Source organism: Temnothorax nylanderi, unplaced genomic scaffold, assembly GCF_030848795.1.
Source record: "Temnothorax nylanderi isolate EJ_2023f unplaced genomic scaffold, tnyl_v1.0 TNYL_tig0079_pilon, whole genome shotgun sequence".
Lineage (NCBI taxonomy): Eukaryota > Metazoa > Arthropoda > Insecta > Hymenoptera > Formicidae > Temnothorax > Temnothorax nylanderi.
The window spans coordinates 487,290-506,401 of record NW_027249141.1 but is presented as its reverse complement, the minus strand read 5'-3'; the positions used below and the strand labels follow the sequence as shown (position 1 = coordinate 506,401).

General features: G+C 32.6%; 3 protein-coding genes across 5 annotated transcripts in view; all 3 read right to left on the bottom strand.

The window, feature by feature from the left end:
* Window positions 1–321: 321 nt before the first annotated feature.
* Window positions 322–10,134, bottom strand: LOC139774340 (fatty acyl-CoA reductase 1-like). Of its 2 annotated transcripts, none has more exons than XM_071709545.1 (10): window positions 9,816–10,134; window positions 6,771–6,974; window positions 6,167–6,415; window positions 5,690–5,835; window positions 5,179–5,288; window positions 3,813–4,005; window positions 2,358–2,597; window positions 1,681–1,857; window positions 1,511–1,591; window positions 322–1,004 (listed from the first exon to the last, which is right to left on the bottom strand). In XM_071709545.1, the coding sequence occupies exons 2-10, from the start codon at window positions 6,972–6,974 to the stop codon at window positions 914–916; spliced, it is 1,491 nt and encodes a 496-aa protein (XP_071565646.1). In that variant the 5' UTR covers window positions 9,816–10,134; the 3' UTR covers window positions 322–913. The 2 variants fall into 2 exon arrangements, with proteins under 2 accessions (XP_071565646.1, XP_071565645.1); XM_071709544.1 differs by lacking the exon at window positions 9,816–10,134 and adding an exon at window positions 8,497–8,777.
* Window positions 10,135–11,971: 1,837 nt separating this feature from the next.
* On the bottom strand, window positions 11,972–13,854 carry LOC139774338 (cytochrome b-c1 complex subunit Rieske, mitochondrial-like; the record flags this gene model as incomplete). Its single annotated transcript, XM_071709542.1, has 3 exons — window positions 11,972–12,494; window positions 13,062–13,239; window positions 13,749–13,854. Coding segments are annotated over 3 exons (576 nt in total), but the record flags the coding sequence as incomplete, so codon positions are not given.
* A 238-nt stretch (window positions 13,855–14,092) lies between these two features.
* Nlg-4 (neuroligin 4) overlaps window positions 14,093–19,112 on the bottom strand; it is a 221,646-nt gene continuing 216,626 nt past the window's right edge. The window contains exons 12-14 of one of the 2 annotated variants that reach the window (XM_071709540.1): window positions 18,590–18,853; window positions 18,220–18,379; window positions 14,093–17,576 (exon numbers count right to left, since the gene is read on the bottom strand). In XM_071709540.1, the coding sequence (XP_071565641.1) occupies window positions 17,427–17,576; window positions 18,220–18,379; window positions 18,590–18,853 (574 nt within the window). In that variant the 3' untranslated portion in view covers window positions 14,093–17,426. The remainder of the gene's footprint in view (window positions 17,577–18,219; window positions 18,380–18,589; window positions 18,854–19,112) is intronic. The other variant, XM_071709541.1, reaches the window with a different exon arrangement.

Sequence of the window (19,112 nt, the reverse complement as noted above, 5' to 3'; positions counted from 1 at the left end):
CAATAGTACAGTAAGTACTCGTTCAATCACAGATATTATGTACTTCTGTCGCAATTTTGGACTGTTTTCTTGCGCACTTCTTCGGGATGTATCTGAACTATCAGATTGTGTTACCAGGGACAATTGAGGTTTAACAACTCATATTTTCTAATAACAGTAATAACTAAATATTATTACCAGTTGAATTTTTCATTATAATATTTTCACTATATTGATCTATCCTTTTGCGTATACATAATACATATACAGATATACGGATATATGTATATCTATAAAGCATAAAGATGAGCTATTGAAATAGGAAACATTTAAAAAGAAAAGTCTCTTGCAAAAATATTTTATTTGTTTTTAACTGTATCCCCAAAAATAACACATTAAAAATGAAATTCGTTCACCCAAAAAAAAGTATTCTATTTACAAAGTGAAATTTCCTGTAATCCTATATTCTAAGCAAAAACTTTTACAGAAAGAGTATTCCTCTGTCAATAAAGTGGACTATTCATCAAAAATCTATTACATATTATTCTAACGGTTTTCCTCTTGTATTAAGAGAAATATGTTTACTTGAAACGGAATATAATCTGTATACAAGAGGAAAATGATATTAAGAAGAGCAAGATTGTAAATGCAAGACGAATTCCTCTAATTGTAAAAATATTGTGCTTAGAATATTTTCCTCTTGATTTTAGAGGATTCCTCTTGAGGCCATATATAAGAGTAAAATCCGATAAAATTTAGAGGATTCCGCTAAAACTGAGATTATTTTTTTTTGGGTGTTTTTACCATTTAGAAGAAGAATTATATACCTAAGGAAGGTTTTAAAATCATATAAAGCAAAAATAAAGACTACATTTGCATAACGTTCTCTGTTTAAATTTTCGAAAAGCATACGCGCGAGTTGGATTAAGCAATTTTATAATATACAAGAGCAGATCCACTTATATATTATCCACAGCACTCCAATAGAGATGATAGCTCTCACCATTATGAAAAACAGATACACTCTAAAATAACAGAATAAATATATTAATATGTTTATACATATCTTAATTATTTCGATCATGCCTCTTAAACAGTAAATTATGAAAAATCTATTTTCTTAATTAATATATACTGAAACTTATGTATATATCCGCGATATCTTTCTTCTTTTAAGATTCCTGAGTACTCGTCGCGACCATGTTAAATCGTGACATCAGAGGCAAGAAATGACACGTTGAGAATTCTTGCATGCCATTTTTAAATAAAGAAATTCAGATAAAAAAAGCACTTCAGATCGCAGAAGCATACTTATAAAATTTTACGAAAACTATTCTTTTTCCTTGACAATTAATAAACAAGCATATGTGCAGGCGCATGATTAGGTTTCGTATTATATTCATTTTATAGCTTTAACATTTTACTACAACTATTTTATTACATCTTACCTAATAACTAGTTTATGTCACACAAATAAAAATACTTATATTTAAATAAAAAATATTGGTTTATAATATACTTTTACTTATACCTTTTGTTATGCGCTCTGGCTGCATCCAATCGATTCATGTCTTCGTGAAGAAGAAATTTTTTGGCACCGATTGTACAATTTCTTTATATAGAATCGTAAAACATTTATTGTAAATTACATTTATTTTAAATATATTTAGATATTTAGAATCAGAAACATAAAATACTTACGTCAAATACTCCTTAATATTGAAATCGGAATAATCGAAAGAAAACATATCTCTGTTGTCAGGTGGTATTGAGGATGTTAAAGCCAAGCTATTTGTATTGCTGAATTTCCAATCATTACATGCGAAATATCCCACAGCACGATTAGCCACATACAGATTTCTCTGCAGCCGTACTAGACTAATTTACACATTGTTTATTAATCCAAAACGGTTCAGTTATAACAATAAATCTTCAACTATACCACTAAATCTATAAATTGAGAATTCTCAATAAAACAAGCAAAAAATTCCAAATACACTTTTTAAGAACCAATCAACATCGCAGAAAAGGGTCAACAATACATTCGATTTGATTTAACATGGCTTTTTTTAAGTGGAAAAAAATAAAAATAAAATAGATATAATAAATATATATAATTGTATATAAAAATTTTTTCTAGACAAAAATGTTGTTTATTTATATGTAGAGAAAAGAGATGGATAAACAAATAAAGAGAAAGGTAGAGACATAGAAAGAATATAGATAAAGTATTCAAGAATAATTTATAATAAAAAAAAAGTTTCTTTAAAGAAAGTATACTATTTCAATTTGCGGAGTATCTAAATCTTATCAATTTGATCAAATGTATGAATAATTTGCTTTTGCTGAACTAGTTGAATTTTTAATTTAAGACTTACATAGGTCGACGTCCAGAGAAATTTAAAATCATATCTATTAACGTAGCTGGCAAGATATGCAATAACATCGTCAATAAGTAGAACAGAGTAAAATTATCGATATATGTTACGCTAGGAATCCAGACAATTCCTTCCAAAGGCACTTCATCTGCAACCTCATAACCAATTAACGTAATACTCTTGTATGTCATGGGTTTCTGGCTTGTACAGTTTGAGACAAAAATGGAACCTGCTGAAAAGCTAAAAGTGAATAAGAATAAAGTTAATTAATAAATAAAATGTAAACAATAACAGGTAAATAATAATTTACACAAAGTTACGTAAGATCTAAATCAACCCAGACAGCACCATGTCCAAAATCGGACATAAGACGTCTTTTAGCCATCATTTCGTAAGACGTCTAAAAGATGTCTTTTAGATGGCTTATGTCCCGATTTTGGACATGCGTGCTATCTGGAAAGTTTCAGAAACGAGACGAAATTTTGATTTGTGCGATATTTAAAATATTATTAACGCATTTCAATTTAACATGTTTCGGCAAATTATTGAATTTTGTATTTAAAAAATACAAATATTTAATAAAATTCCTATTAAATTATTTAAAAAAATTCTTAATCTTATTTTATACCAAAAAAGTCATAGATAAAGGACGATGAGTAAAATAGACCGATTTCTGACTAAAAAATGTAACGTAAAGTTATACATGTAATCTTATGTTTTTTGGGTCCTTAAATACAATAGCACTTTTATCCATCTAAACCCATGGAAAAGTGGTCAAAATTGACGTCGAAGGGGTCAAAATAAGTTATTTTTAATAGTGATTTGATTAGTAACGATTTTATTCCAATTTTACCCATCGTCCTTTATTTGATATTAAAACAATATTAGGTATTTGAGGTGCAATCATTTTGAGGAAAAGCAAAGAAAACATATAATAAACATACGGATAACAAGAATCTAAACAGAAGTGAAAATTATTACGAATATTGAGAAAAGATTATATATATCTTTATGTCACACGTGCATGGAAAGTGACACATTCCGCACGCGACGCGTGCGGGATTTACCACTTTCCTCGCACTTGCAACATAAAATAGGGTGTGCAACACGTGCGTGAAGTTGAAAATTCCCGTGTGCGGTGACCGCACTCGCCTTCGGCTCGTGCGTCAACTCCGCACCCGTGAATTTTCATCTTCCAGCACTTGTTGCACAATATACTATTAAAAAATTATGTAGGGTGAATATTGCATATGCTGAACCCATCTGCACCTAAAGGCTCGAACCCGCGTGACAAACATATTCCTGTTTAAACAAAATAGATTAAAGAGATAACATCCATACGATCATGTTGTAAACATAGATAGTTTCAAATAAAGAAAAAAAAACTGTTGCGTTCACAAATTAATATAGTTACAAACGCATGCATATATTATACATATTAATTAATGGTCATACGTGGTAACTCCAATCTTCCAAGATACGACTAATATAGCTTTGATGACAATGTCCACTGGTACTGTATCTTCAATAGCATCTTCATTACCATAGATTACTCGTATTATTCCTTTTCCGACACCAATAGCAAGTCCTATTGGACCATAAATATTATCTACCCACCCTGGAAATGGTTCTTCCAGCGATGGACACACTAAAATATGATATACATTTGTCTATTATTGTTATATTAATACTTAAATCTCGTAATATTATTAAATTAATACTTGCACATAAATTATCAACCGAAATAAAGAAGGAGGAAAAGGCTGTAAAATCCTATAAACATATTTTTCAATTCTATCTAATCTATCTAATCTATCTAATCTAATTCTATCTGATGTAATATTTCTATAAATACAATATTTAATAGAATACAAAGTATCCAGCAATTTGTGACAAAGTCGAAGGGTGAAGGTGGATTGGCTCAAATTGAAAAGAAAAGTCATGTACCATTTTGCAAAATTCAAAATAAAATGTCGTATAGTGACAGAAACTTTTCTTTTAACTAATGATACGTGACTTTGATTTACTTCTCAAGCTGAAGAACATTAATACGATATTTTGAAACGCTCGAAAATTTACTTGCCACCTCTTGAATCAGAGTTTTCTCTTTTTTTATTGTAATACTTGTTTGATTAAAATAAAACTTTGGGAAAAGTACCTATGTCATATAAGAGATATTTTGTGATAACTTTTCCATTGTTTTTTTCGCTATAAATACATAAACGGAACGCATTGCCAACTTGCCTCTTGTGCCAACGAGCCCCGGTCTCCCCTATAGTTACTGAATAATTAATTAAACTGTCTGAGCCAATGTGCGCGTGGAAAGCGGTAGACTGGATTCGGTATAAACATGTAAAATGGCTTACTTGTTAGATCTCTTAACAACGATGAGCATCATCTGATAGCGAGAAGTAATTTCACGCATCGAACGGCGAGCGACGCGTGACGTACAATGCCGTGGCTAAGAGATCTAACAAGTAAGTCATTTTATATACATGGCAATACCGAGTTTGGCTTACCTACTGCTTTCCACGCGAACATTGTTTCAGACAGTTTAACTAATTATTGAATAACCATAGCAAATTTTGCAAAATGGTACATGACATTTCCTTTTAATTTAAGAAATCCAATCCACTTTCACACTACGGCTATGTCAAAAATTGCCGGACACCCTGTATTCTATTAAATATTTTATTAAATATTTTATACTGTAACACAAAATAACGAATACAAATATTTAGCATACACAATAATAAGGCGTTAAAACAAAAATTTAGTTCTAATACTTATTTTTTTTGTTAGGAAAAATAAGGCTACGTACCCATGGAAGGTCTTACAATCGCGCAAGGAAAGGAGAAAGAATAATCCTGTATTACACTTTCCGCTAGGTTCTTCGAAAAAATATACGTGTTCGGAGCGTAATCCAAACATCTATGCATAATTTCAAATGTACACAAAATTAAAAATTTGGATATTATTTTATTAGAAGTACGATGAATAAAAGAATAGTTCTTAAAACACAAATAGATAACTATAATAATATAAATATAATAGTAAAGGCTCATAAGATTCTAAATCAATCAAAGAAAGATGGAGCGTGGAGCCGTAACAAGGTGTTGGTGTTCATATATTCTATACTTCCGTAAAGAATTAACGAATTGTAATGTACATACTGTACATATACATATATTCCAATTTAATAAACTGCGCGCCGCAAATTTGTCGGACTTGAAACACAGCTATCTTGGAAAATTAATACCCTTCCCTACCCCGGAATTAAATCTAACCGATAATAATATAATCACGATTATTGTTTTTAGCTTATTACTTACTTAGCTGTAAAAATGTTTAAAGTATGTTCATCCAATGACTCCGCAATCTCTATCATTTTCCGCCAATCAGCTATAGGTGGGTACATTTTTTCTTCAATGAATGGATTATTCACGTGTGTGAACGCTGTACTGACATACACTAATGCCTTTAATAAAAAAGAGGAATTTTTTTTTAATTTCTTGCAGTTTATAAAAGTTTGTATAATAACAAGATATATTTAATTTATACTATAGATACTGATACATCATGATATTTCAATCATGTCCACATTCTTCCAAATTTATTCTGTTTAAATTGTTATAAAATTTAAAAATACGCCATAATAAATATTTGGGAGAAAATTTATGACTGAGATAAGTAACGTTGTGTGTAAAACATTACATAAAATGTATCACGTAGTGCAATGAATTACGTGAAATTATTCATGAATACAAATGCACGATCTCTGTTACTCTGTTTGAGTGAAAATTACTTACTTTTAAATTCTTCATATCTTGAGCTAAAATACAAATGTCTCTTGTTGCTCTAGTGTTTGAAAGTATAGCATGTTTTAAACTGTCATTGAATCTCACACTTGCCGCTCCATGTATTATTATAGTCACTCTTTCAATCAACATTTGTCTGTCCGCATCCGACAAACCTAATTCTTTCTCACTAACATTGCCAGAAATCGGAATTAACTTCTCGAAAATAGAAAATCGTTCTTCGCGCAGTCTTTCATATAACTAAGATAAAAGAATGTTATAATTTATAAAACGTTATTATTAGAATAACTACAATAATTTCTAATTCTATATTTTGAATAAATTTATAATATAAGGACAAAATGTGTACTTAATGGCATTCACAACATTTTACTCTAAATGCATTCCAATCTTTTATTATACATACTATTCACAAAATGTTAATGTCCAAAATAGCATTCTTTAATAATGACGTTACAATAGCCCTTAGAAAAAAAGTTCTTTTTACTATACATTTTAAGTGCTATATTAAGTGATGTAACATCTTAAAAATCTAAAAATCTCTTAAAAAATTGTGCGTTGTTACAAAAATTTTCTCTTTCTATATCTATCTTACCGGTAAGTTTAATATTTCTTTGAGCCTTTCCTTGATAGTAAATCCCTTTTTTGGACGCATCAGTAAGAATATTTCACGAACATCTGGACAAGATCGCAATACTTTTTCGATAAACACTTTACCCAGAAATCCTGTCGCGCCTGTCAACAATATACTTTGTCCAGCGTAAAATGCAGGAATCGACTTGGCCGGATCAATTGTCATCTTTATTATTTTTAAAACAAAGCTAATATGAGCAATAACAACTTAGCAACTCAACGCAAAGCGAAGATATTGAAACACTTCGAATCGCTTTTATTATGTCGACAGAAAAATACAGGTAAAATTTAAATAAATTTTTATAACTTATACAATATGATAGAAGCAGGAAATGATGTGCAGTGTGAGTTGAAAAAGCAAACGTTATATAAGGTAATATAGAGGAACGGGAGGTAGCCCCGGACATTATTGAAATTCAAGTATACCGCGTATCTACACTGGTGAGAGCTGAAAAATAGTAATAATTACTGTATTTTTGCTTACTCTCAACTTTTAGTCTTTCTTACAGTAACCATTACGCACTACTACAGTAAACATTTTCCCAGTAACTAGTACGGATTTCACAGTAATCATTACGATAAAGACCAGTAATGATTCCGGTGCAATATTTTAACGGAAAAAAAGAATTTTTTTCTTTTTTATTTTCAAATAGTTCTTATTTTTTTCTAATATTTTTATAGTTTAATTTATATTCGTGGTTTCGCATATATTCTATTTTATTAATTAAAATTACGCACTGTTTTACAATTTTTGAAAACAGACTGACGGGATTTGAACCTAAGATTCCGGAATGACAGCCTAATATGCTAACGCTGAGCTAACAATCTATTCTACAGTAACTATTATAAATCTCATATATCTCTGAAATGCTCTGAATTCGCGCGATAGAACGAATATGGAGAGCCAACAGTAATGGTTACTGAATCGCACATGATTGAATAATGAAACTTCTCAGTAATGATTTCTTTTTTATTATTTCTTTCAGACAGTATCGCTTACGATCTTAATCTTTAGATATTACTGTGGTTTTTAGCAGACATTACTTTTTTTTAAGTAAGCATCTGTGTATTGAGATTACTTAAAAGTTGAGAATGAACGAAAATTCAGAGACTATTACTGTTTTTCGATTCTCAGTGTATGGCCATGGCATTGTTTAAACATTCTGCATATGTCGAGATACACAGAGTGTCGAGATATTAGAATGTTTAAACAATGGCCATATATAGATACGCGGTATACTTGAATTTCAATAATGTCCAGGGCTATACCCACTGTCCGGGGCTACCCCCCGTTCCCCTACATCTGTTTTATACCAAATATAGCAGAAAAGATGGGATATGATGCAATATGTAAAATATATACATTATTGTTTTATATCCCCCGATAAGAAATGATTTATAAAATTACATAACGAAATCTGAATGAAATTTGGAATTCTGCAATTATGTCTCAATATTTGGAACAATAAGTGTTTGTAGAAATTTAGACTTTTCATGAAATATTGATAAATATTGCACAATTTATTTCTAAATAGTATTTCAGCAAAACAGTAGCGTTATAGCTTATGGCGAATCATAGCACCTTAGAGGAATATTTGTAAAATTAAATTTGAAAAGAAATTACGTAATAATTGAGAAATATATTTGAGTTCTAATACGTGTTACTCCTGTATACCTATATTACGTACAGCATATTCTATGTTTGCTGAATCGCCATTAGATAACATCCTTCCTCGTACGTAAAATATGATATGATTGTTAGTGCAATTATTGTGCAATTCCTCTCAATTGAGTGATGCAATTATTGTACAATATTTGCGCAATTTTCCTATCAAAGTCTTTGATGGGAATATAACTGACGCAGTGGGTTTACATATGCAACTAACGGTTTATTACAAACAGATTACAGAACTTGCGACGCTCGAACGATATATGTATCTCGTGTGGCGACTCACTCGAGACTGACTATGTGACAAGGTTACAGGCGTCAACAGCCCACGAATACGTGTTGATATATCGCGCTACCGGCTCGATAATAGTTACTTCGCATCTCTAACAGTCTTTGTGTCATTATATTTAATTATATTTATTTGCAGTACATACTGTTCTTGAAAATTTATATATAGTTAGATTTTAAATATATAATTAAATATAAATGGAATTAGAATAGGAATTAGAACAGAATAGGAAATTAAATACAGAGAGAGGAGAGAGAGAGAGAGAGAGTAACTATTTATATACATGATTATAGTACTTACGTATTACTCTTATGTACGAATTGAATTATAATCATTTTATCTCTAAAACTATTTGTTCTATAGGAAACAGGAAATGATGTGCAGGAAATAATGTAAGGTTGAAAGAGCAAGCATTCAATATATGCAATAATATGCGTTTGTTTCGCAATATGGCAGTGATGTAAAAATATATTACAATGTATCTTATATTGCATTAGATTAAAGATGTAATGCAATATATATTACTTTGCATTTTTTAGATGAAAGATATAATGTAACGTATTTTACACATTCCATTAAATTAAATATGTAATGCAATTATTTATTACTTTTAAACAAAACTAACGTGAATAGTAAACCTATACTTTAATAATCTAGCAATGCAAAACGTAGGAATCGTTATCTCCTTTGTTATATGTACTAATAGAGTAAATAAAAAAATGTAAAGACCAAATAAATTATTTAAGATCGACTACTACTTACGTAAGAATTGAATTATTATTGTCTTATGATCAATAAAATCTATGGAACTATCTGCGTTTTGAAAGACACGAAATGATAAGCAGAATAACGTTGAAAGATCAAAACAATACATGCAATAATATACATACTGCTTCATAACATGACAGTAGAGATATAATGTAAATATAAATTATATTTGATATTTTCTTTTATATTTTTATGTCATGTCACTGAATTTTTTATAACTAATCTGCACGCAGCGCATACTGTTTATAAAGATTAAAATATAATATTATAATGTTAGATACCTAGAGAAAGACAGATAGGGGAGACCGGGGGTAAATACTGTAAATAGCCCACATTTCAGAATTTCTTGCCTTGGTTCCGGGATTTAGTTACCCAGTAGCGTAGGGTAACAAATATGTGTGTAATATATACAAATTTGATACTTGATACAGGTTTCAATTATCATCTTTTCCGTTACCGTTCACATTTGCGGCACCAAATTCACAAATAAATTTTTAACAGAGCACATGAGAAGTACACGAAAGGTTTAATTAGCGATAAGGGGAATGTTATGACACTTCCACTGTGTTTTCTTCAAATATGTACGGCTATCAACTCGTGCTAGAACTGTGGTAGACTGTGGAAGCTTTCCAGCAAGCGACACAAGTCGACATAAGCATCGTTCTATCTTTCTTTTTTGGTAATGAGTAACAAAGATAAAACGATATTTGTGTCGACTCGTGTCGCTTGCTGGAAAGCTCCCTGTATTAACTGTACAGACTGTGTGTTCAACAGCCATGGCGCTAGCCTTAATTATTGGCCAATAAGGGGGACGGGGGCGGGGGTGCAAGTCAAAAATTTTTAGTGGAAAGAGGGATCAGGCTCGTTTTAAAGGTCTAGTAAAAAGAAAATTTTTGGTGAAAACCGCAGATGGCTAAACCCCCCTATCAAAAGTTATGCGGAGTCAAAGTTCTAAAAGGGTCTTTTGTACCTCGATTTTTCACTTACGTTAAGAAATATAGAAAAACGCATTTTACGGCAAAATTTCTCTTAGTTCCTCTTGTAAGTACTATCAAAGGCGTTCTTTATATTTTACTTTTGAGGCTCCTAAAAAAGAGGTCCTCGTGGGGGGGAGGGGGAGAGGACTCAAAATCATTCAAATTCTAAGCCCCCTCGATTCTTCAAGGTAAACGTATTGGTGAAAGGTTTTAGATTTTTTCACTGTTTAGTGCATTTGCGCAAGAAAAAGAGGGGTGCCTCCCTTTCCTCCTCCACGATCAATTACAGTCAAAATTAAAAAAGTTTTACTTCAACTTAGGAGAACTAAGATTAGCCGTCGGGCTACTATCATAGTCGGTATGTACCTATACGTTTGTTTGGTCACTCCATTACGTGTTAAAATTTCAAAATTGAAAATGGAGGATTCAAAATGGCGGATCAAATTCTTTAAAAATTATTCAAATCATGGAAGTGGGTATATGTGTAGGTTTTTGTAGTTACTATAATTTTGTTCTCAAGTGATAGATCACAAAAACCTAAACGTACTCACTTTCACGATTAGAATAATTTTTTAAAAAAATTTTAGTAACAAATAATTGGAGATGTATGACTGATGGACACTGCGATAAATAATGTTTCGACTACTTTTTTTTTCAAGAAAAATCTTTCCTGTCTGGGACTTCTGTTGGCAATCCGCATGCCCGGTTACCATTGGCGATCCGTAGTTTTGCCACTTTGACGCCGCGCCCTGCCCACCAGATAGCTCTCTTACTATATAGGTATTTAATATTATATCATATATAATAACTCATGTGATAAGTCCTGTTTTATCTTTGTTTATACATTTCTGATGATAAAACAGTGTTAGAAATGTACAAATCTTAGGGCTCATGCACAATGAGAAAAATAAGGAACAACCCTAGTATAGCACAGTGACGTTAAATGACGTCTCTAGACGTCTCTAGTAGACGTCATTAAAACGTCATTTAACGTCACTGTGCTACTGGGGAAGGAATTAAACATAGTAGTCGCATCTTTTTTCAAGACGCAGCTTCTCTCTTTTTTCAAGACACGGAATTCTCTCTATGTTTAATTCCTTGTTCCTTATTCCTCTCATTGTGCATGAGCCCTTACAATTAAAGATGTACGTCGAATCTTTAAAGCTTTATGCCAAATGGCATCTTTAACACTTTCTAAAAAACATGTTTTAATTTTTAATAAGATATATGTTTTGGAGCATATATATATATAGATTAATATTGATAAAAGAACTATGGATAATATTAGAATCTCGCTCTAGATAGTAGAAGATTATTGCGATATCTAAGAATATTTATGTTATTTGCATACTGGACACGTGCCGCGTAAAAAAGCGATACGATAATCGATCGACCAAAAAGTTGTGTCATCTGTAGGATGAAGAGGGAAGTTAATTGTTTTCTAGAAGATAAACTTTTAAAGTTACAAGATTTTTTTTTTAATCATGATAGGTTATGACATTATGTTAAAACCAAGACATTATTTTAATCTTAATACGTTATTAGAAGTATGAAATTCCATTATATATATTGTACAATCAAGGAATTTGCAAGTAGAAGTATAGAAATTTGTCCTGCAATATATGTACATTATATTCTTTTCGGTGATCTCATTATGCTTCAATAGGTTTCGATCCGGAAGAAACGCGTCGTTATCCGATAACAATACTATTGTCATTTACGAATGTGTACTCGGGTATCTCCAGATTGGTCGACGCCGGGCCTTTCCGCACGCGGCCGGCCGCGTCGAAGTGCGAGCCGTGACACGGACAAAAGAAACCGCCCCGTATGATACCGGCGTTCGGAATCGGCACGCATCCTAAATGCGTGCAGATACCCAGTACAATTAGCCACTCCGACCTTTTCGCCCTGTCATCGTCTGTTTCCGGATCGCGCAGCTCTGACAGGTTCACCGCCCTCTCCTGCTCGATGATCGACTGTGGCCTGGAAAATTAATCTAATTAGCGATCGGATGTTATCGGACGTTATTATCAGTATCAAATAATTCGCTGAAATTTGTTTTAAAGTTCTTAAAAGTATTTTATTCGGAGACTTCATTATTTCTTTCGATCGCTATAACGTTATAACTTACGCATTGTCAACCGCGTTGTACTCTGCTCAAAGCCCCTTTTTACTTTCATTATCGAGAGTCCCTTGTTATTTATCCATTTATTGATATTATTTTTGTATTACACGTTTATATTCTATTCTGTAAAGCACAGGATAAAACGAACCCCTAAACGAGAATGACTGTATTTTCTATTTAAATTAGTAAAAAGGATTGAAATTATACAAGGTTCGAGCGCGGCAATTAAACTTTTAAATAATTAAAAATCATGAAGAAGGAAATTAGTTTTATATTTATTTCGCAGACAGAGGCATTCAGCAACGATTCAGCGACTAGACCATTTGTGATAGTAGATTGTGTGTGTATGTTGGTGCGTGTCCGTTTTATCCTGCTTTCCCTTAATTATTAAGTTTTTTTTATATTATAATTATTGGTTCTCTTACCGATGGTATATAAAAACGGGTTTACCGCGCCACTTAACGATTAATACTTTTCCCTCTGGTATATCGTTTAATTTAACTTCCAATTGAGCCTCCGCCAAAATATCTCGCGAGGGCGACAAGAAGAATACATAATGCAATAAGTGAGCTTTAAAGCCGTACAATCCGGCAACGCAACCAACTGAAAATATTGTATTCAATTTGTATATATGTCTAAGTTTCCTGGTGAAAAAATATCTTTTATTTTCTCAAAAATTTTCTCAAAAATTTTCATATTTTAGATTTGTGAAAAAATATGTAAAATTTCTCAGATACTTTCAGAAATAATTGGATAAAGATTTCCGGAATATTTCACAATCTGTATGTTTCTGATAAATTGTGCGAATTTTCTCATATTTCTTCAGATTTTTATACAGATATTGGGAAAAATCTAAAATATTTTATTATTATTTTGTCTGACTTCGAAATCGTACAGAAAACTTGAAAAATTCTGGGAAAATCTTCAAGTTTTTATAATAAATTCTAATTAATATAAAAAAAAAATTCTGAGACATTTTTCTACCAGGGAATAGCTGAAAATTCTACAGAAATGTCCTATTATTATCGTAGAAGGCATGTTTTGATAATGTTTTGGAAATAACAATAAATGATACAGAAATGTGATGTAATACATTTTTTTGGAGTTATTACCGAAAGAGACAACGCTTCTCAACGCTCTTCGTTCGTCGGCGTTTTTCGTAGCTGTTCCAGCATCTTTCAAGGGTTTTTGTCGATATTCGTCAAAATTGGGTTTTGAATATTAATCTCACAATTTTATAAGAAATTTTGAAAAAATTTCAGATTTTCAGATTTTTTTTATATTAAGAATTCTTAATTATTTTTTAAATTTATCTTCTTATTGTTTTCCTTATGTATACGAACAAAAATTATACAAGAGAAAGAAAAAACATATAGACACATTTTATATGTAATAAAATACTTTTTCTCTCGGGGGGAATCGAGGATACATGAATATAATAAGCAAACGAGCAGCATTTCCATGTATATCGTTATGTATTTACAATTTGACAACAAAATGTTAAATGTAACAGGTAGCCTCGTGTTCTAGGAGAGCGCGAGGCCAGAGAGAGCTAAAGGTCTCATCACATAAATATAATAATATCCGTCATATAATAACTTATTACAATGTGTAATATGTGTATAATATATATAATATATGTTATTTAAATTTCTTAAACATCTGCTTAACTGTCCGACATATTTTTTTTTCTTTTTCCTGTCTTCTTTCTCTCCCCAACGTCTTCGTCTCCCGCTCACGTTTAATTACTATTACCAGCTTTGTTCCTTAATCTTTAATATATTCGGATTGTCCCGTACTTGATGATGATATCGTACAACGCCCACAATATTTACTTTTTACGCTTGCGAGTGCTGCTAAAAATTCACGTTCGGCGATACGGCGTATTTTTTCTTTGTGTGTGTGTTATTTTTTTTTTTTAATTCCAATCACGAACGCATATCTGAATCGTTTCGCCATTATTTCTGTCAGACATCACGGCTCCAGGTTATTTTTACATTCTTCCTTCATCCACGTTTTTTTTTTATAAGCAGGTTGTTTTTGCAGCCAATTTTGGGATCTTTCCGCTCTACGAACTCGAGTTTAGTTCAAATTACAAAAGTATAAGATCCTTCTAGGACGGTAAGATCCTTTTTGATTATGAGGACCCAAGGATTCAAGGATTTCAGGAGCTAACTAAGCCACTTCGTGGCCGCGATCGTCTCGTTTTGCTCAGAAAGCAAGCAAAATGCAACCTTCGACATCGTGTTTAGGTGCATGTATAAAACTTTGACTTTCCTCTATCGATTATCGGTATAATGGTTCCTTTGCAAAGAAGATTTTGTTAACATTAAAATTTTATTCATATTTTAATCTTAAAATTTAAAGATTAAAACCTTAAAAATTATCGAATTGTTAATCTTAAAAACTTTAGTGAATTTATTTCATGTAAAAAGGAAAATTTTATTTTAAACTTTTGAAGCTTTCATTGCATTTTGCATTGATGTACGTATACTTCGTTTAATATTTTTAAATAAATATATAAATTTATCTTGTAAATCTCATGAAATATGAAAGGAATTGCAGTTTGGGTGGGTGTGTGAGCCTTCCATATTGATTTCTGTAGTCTTGTGGCAGTGTGTTACGCATAATAGTTTTACGTTAGTCTTTATTTTACACCTATATATATGTATATATTTATACAAAAAGAAAAGGATAATCACATACCATGTATCCGATGGAAGTTGAACTTTGAAGAATCTATACCACATGATTAAATACATCGGATCGTTTTATGGTGTTTTTTTTTTTTTTTTTTAGAGAAGAGTAACGGTTCCGAAGGAAAATCGACTTACGTCGTGAACGACATGTCTGAATGTAAAGCACGTTATTCAACAAGGTTTATCGCTCTGTAAAAATTTCAAGACTTCAAAGGAAGTATAAAAGATATGAAAGTATGAAGAATAACGCTTTGCAGTTCTCGTATTTAGTACAAAGAGACAATATGTCAGGGGGGAAATGAAGAAGATTAGAAACATTCCGTGACAACGATTTAAAATTGTCCGCGGTCTCGTTAATACATATATATAAAACACATATGCCTGTAGATACGCGTACACGGAGAGGGTTAGAGGGTACGAAGATCATGCTATGTGCGTATCATGTATCGTAATTCATATGTGCAATACGTACGTTTGCAACGGAGCCGCCTGCATGGCAGTCGCATTAATCTGGAGCAACGATAACGAGCGATGTCGCATGCATCAACGATTCTCTTTCACAGTTAGTCCCAATTCACGTAGTATGGTTAAAAAACAGAATTTTACAAATAAATATAAGATTTGAAAGAAATTTGTATACTTATAATTGAACGCAAGATGTTCTGTAATAGAAGAATTAAAAATTAAAAGATTCGAAGACCGAAAGTTTCGAGAATTCAAAAATCCATTCGCGTCGATGAACAGACTCACTCGTTACGCTCTCGAAATATTTGTCCTACGTTCGTTTTTCCCTAAATTACAACAACATGACGTCACGCGTGGATATCAACACACCAACCGGGAAACAAAGTAATGAGAACGATACGCGCGATGCAAATACACCTCTCTTAGAAAGTAGCAAACTTTGGCGTCCTTACGGTACATATAAATTCACGTTATGTACAAGGAACATCTAACATTGTAGTGGCTAGAGTATTTTTTTTTACATCTTCATCGCCGTCAATTTCATATTGAGCCGTCCACCACGTTTCTCTGGTCTTCTTTAAACGACTAGAGATTCTTCATTATCGACTAATTAGCGGAATGCATCGCTTTGATTCCTTCGCGCAAAATTTGATTGAAATTCCGATTGATCCAGGATGATCGCTCGATTCGCCATCTTTCTCTCTTATGTGTTTCCGTAGATATTTACCAACGTCTATCGAATATTAAAGAGTTTTGAGCAAGGCGCTGTTCATTTGTACTGCTTCTTTCGTTTATTAAGATTAAATTAATAATTATTAAGACTGTAAAGATCAATTATCTTGGCTACGCAAAATCATTTTCAAAAAAATTTTAAGTCACCGGATAGCCAAATCTGTCTAGAAAAAATTTTGAAAATGTCTGCTGCAAATTTTATTTTCGATAGAATGCCAGCAGAAATGTAACAGAATATAATAACAGATTGATTGCAGAAACTGAGCAAAATAACGTATTCCATTTAAATGTTTACGAAATAACAGATTCTGCTTGGTTTCTGCTGACAATTTTCTGTCAGATTATAATCGGCTTTGCTGGCGAAACACGAGTTTAATGCGGGCGCAGATGATACCGAATCCGTTGCGACATCTGAGCAAATCTGCTGCCAATCAATTGCCATACGGGCAGTTTGCTTACGGAGTGTAGAAATACATTCTAAGCTTCCTATCTTTAATTTAAGTAAAATTGAAGCAGACTTAAAGAACTCAGTGAGATTGTAGAATAAATTTGACATATCTGTAATTTGTATTTTCTCTCAGCTCAAGTAATTTCTACCCTTCAAAATTCGTAACAGAGCACATTTCGATGGGCTCTTTCTCTCTCTTTTATATTCGGTAGACCCGGCAATCTCGGGGCTCGACCATCCCTCAGCTGTGAGGAACCTCTCTCTCCAGCACCCCCCTCCGTTCGTCCGGAGCTCACGTTCCCTGGGACGTCCTGCGTCGACCCGTCGAAATGTTCAACGGCCACTTAAAGGCCACTTTCAACAGGTCTGCGCGACGAACTTGCCTAGAGCAAGGTCGACGCCGTGAGGACATCTGGGACGACTGGCTTCGGAGGGGGGTCCAAGCATCACACTCGCATCTCGCTCATCGTTGCCTGCGACACGCGACTGGAGACCGTCGCGCTCTGCAGAAGAGGCTGGTTCTCCGGCGGACTCTTCGCCCTGGGCGGCGGCGGAGCCCGTGGAACCGTCAAATGGATGGATCCGTTTGGAGGACCCTGAAAAAATATATATAACGGTCAGTTCTTAGAATTTATTTTCTAAAAAAATATATTTTTTTTAATATTAAAAGAAAAAAATTAAATTGTTGATTTATATCAATTACGAAATATTCGTAACCATATTATTATTTATTTCCAGATAAAAAATTTCGTTATGCTTTTAGAGCGCAACATGATTTGTAATCTTATTAAAGAAGTTTCTAAAGTCAGATATAATATATGCAGGGCAGTAGCGGCGCCCTGCTGTTTTATGATATCACAATTTCGATTATACGTTATTACGTCTTACTTAGATACTAAGTCTTTGAGCTCGGAAAGTTTGACAGACTTTATAATGTACTTTATTAGAGAAAATACTACTGCATGTGTGCCGAAGAATTATTAATTTTATATCATGTACGTGATCATTTACTCTATTAACTATTACGTTTTTCATATGTTCTTCGTGCGCTGTGATATTATAAATTTCAATAAAATGTAAATAATAAGAAAAAAATGTAAAATAAATAAGTTACTTTTCAAAAATTTAATTGCACCGTTCAACAGAAGAACATTAGAATAATAATTATTACATCAATTTAATTTATATATAATTCGTTTTTAATTAACCGACGTAAGAATAAAGCTTGAAGCTGCTTACTTGAGTTTGCGTGTTTATCTCTTGAATGACTGAGGCTCGAGGAAGAGTGGCGTGTTGCTGCTGATGCTGTTTTTGGTAATGATGTTGATGAGGCAGTGTATGAGTTCCTTGGCCTTGGAAAGGAACGCTGGAATCGTTAGGAGGACCTTTCATTACATTTCTGTAATAATAGAAATAAATAAAAAAAATATATGATAATATTATTACAATTTAACAAAAATTACAAAAGTTTCTATGTAATATTTTCTTAATAAAACAGATATTTATATATTCTTCTTCTTTTTTTAAATTTTACTGATCAATGATAACGATATAATCGATAGATCAAGTAGCAAATAAGTAATAAGGAATCAGAATGACATTTCGATACCTTCTTAACATTTCATTCTCAACGTCGACGATCACTTGGCCGCCACCGGCGTAATGCGAGTGCGGAGGCGGTGGCTGTTTCAGTTCGGTGAAACCGCGAGGACCGCATTGTTGATTCAACATCTGTTGCTGCTGAAGGCTCTTCACCTCGAGCCGCGTTTTATCCCTTTGATAATAGACGCCGGCGAATATCAGGACATTTAAGATCAGCAGGCTGCAGCCGATCGCGATTGTCACGCTCAATGCTGTCGAGTACGCCGCGTAACTACGATACAGAACAATTTCTTAATCAATACTTTAATGCTGAAAAAATGTATTTTACTTCTCGTGAAGAAGTTAAAGTTTGAAAGACTTTATAGTGTTTTAAATAAAAATTTTCTTCTATAAACGATAATTTACCGCAGTAATAGAAGTTAGAATTCTATCGAAATACAGTTTGTAATAAGTATTTTTATTTTCCGTAACTATTATGTATAAGAGTTTCTCCAGCGTTTGAAGCAGAGCTGCCCGGCTACCACATATAG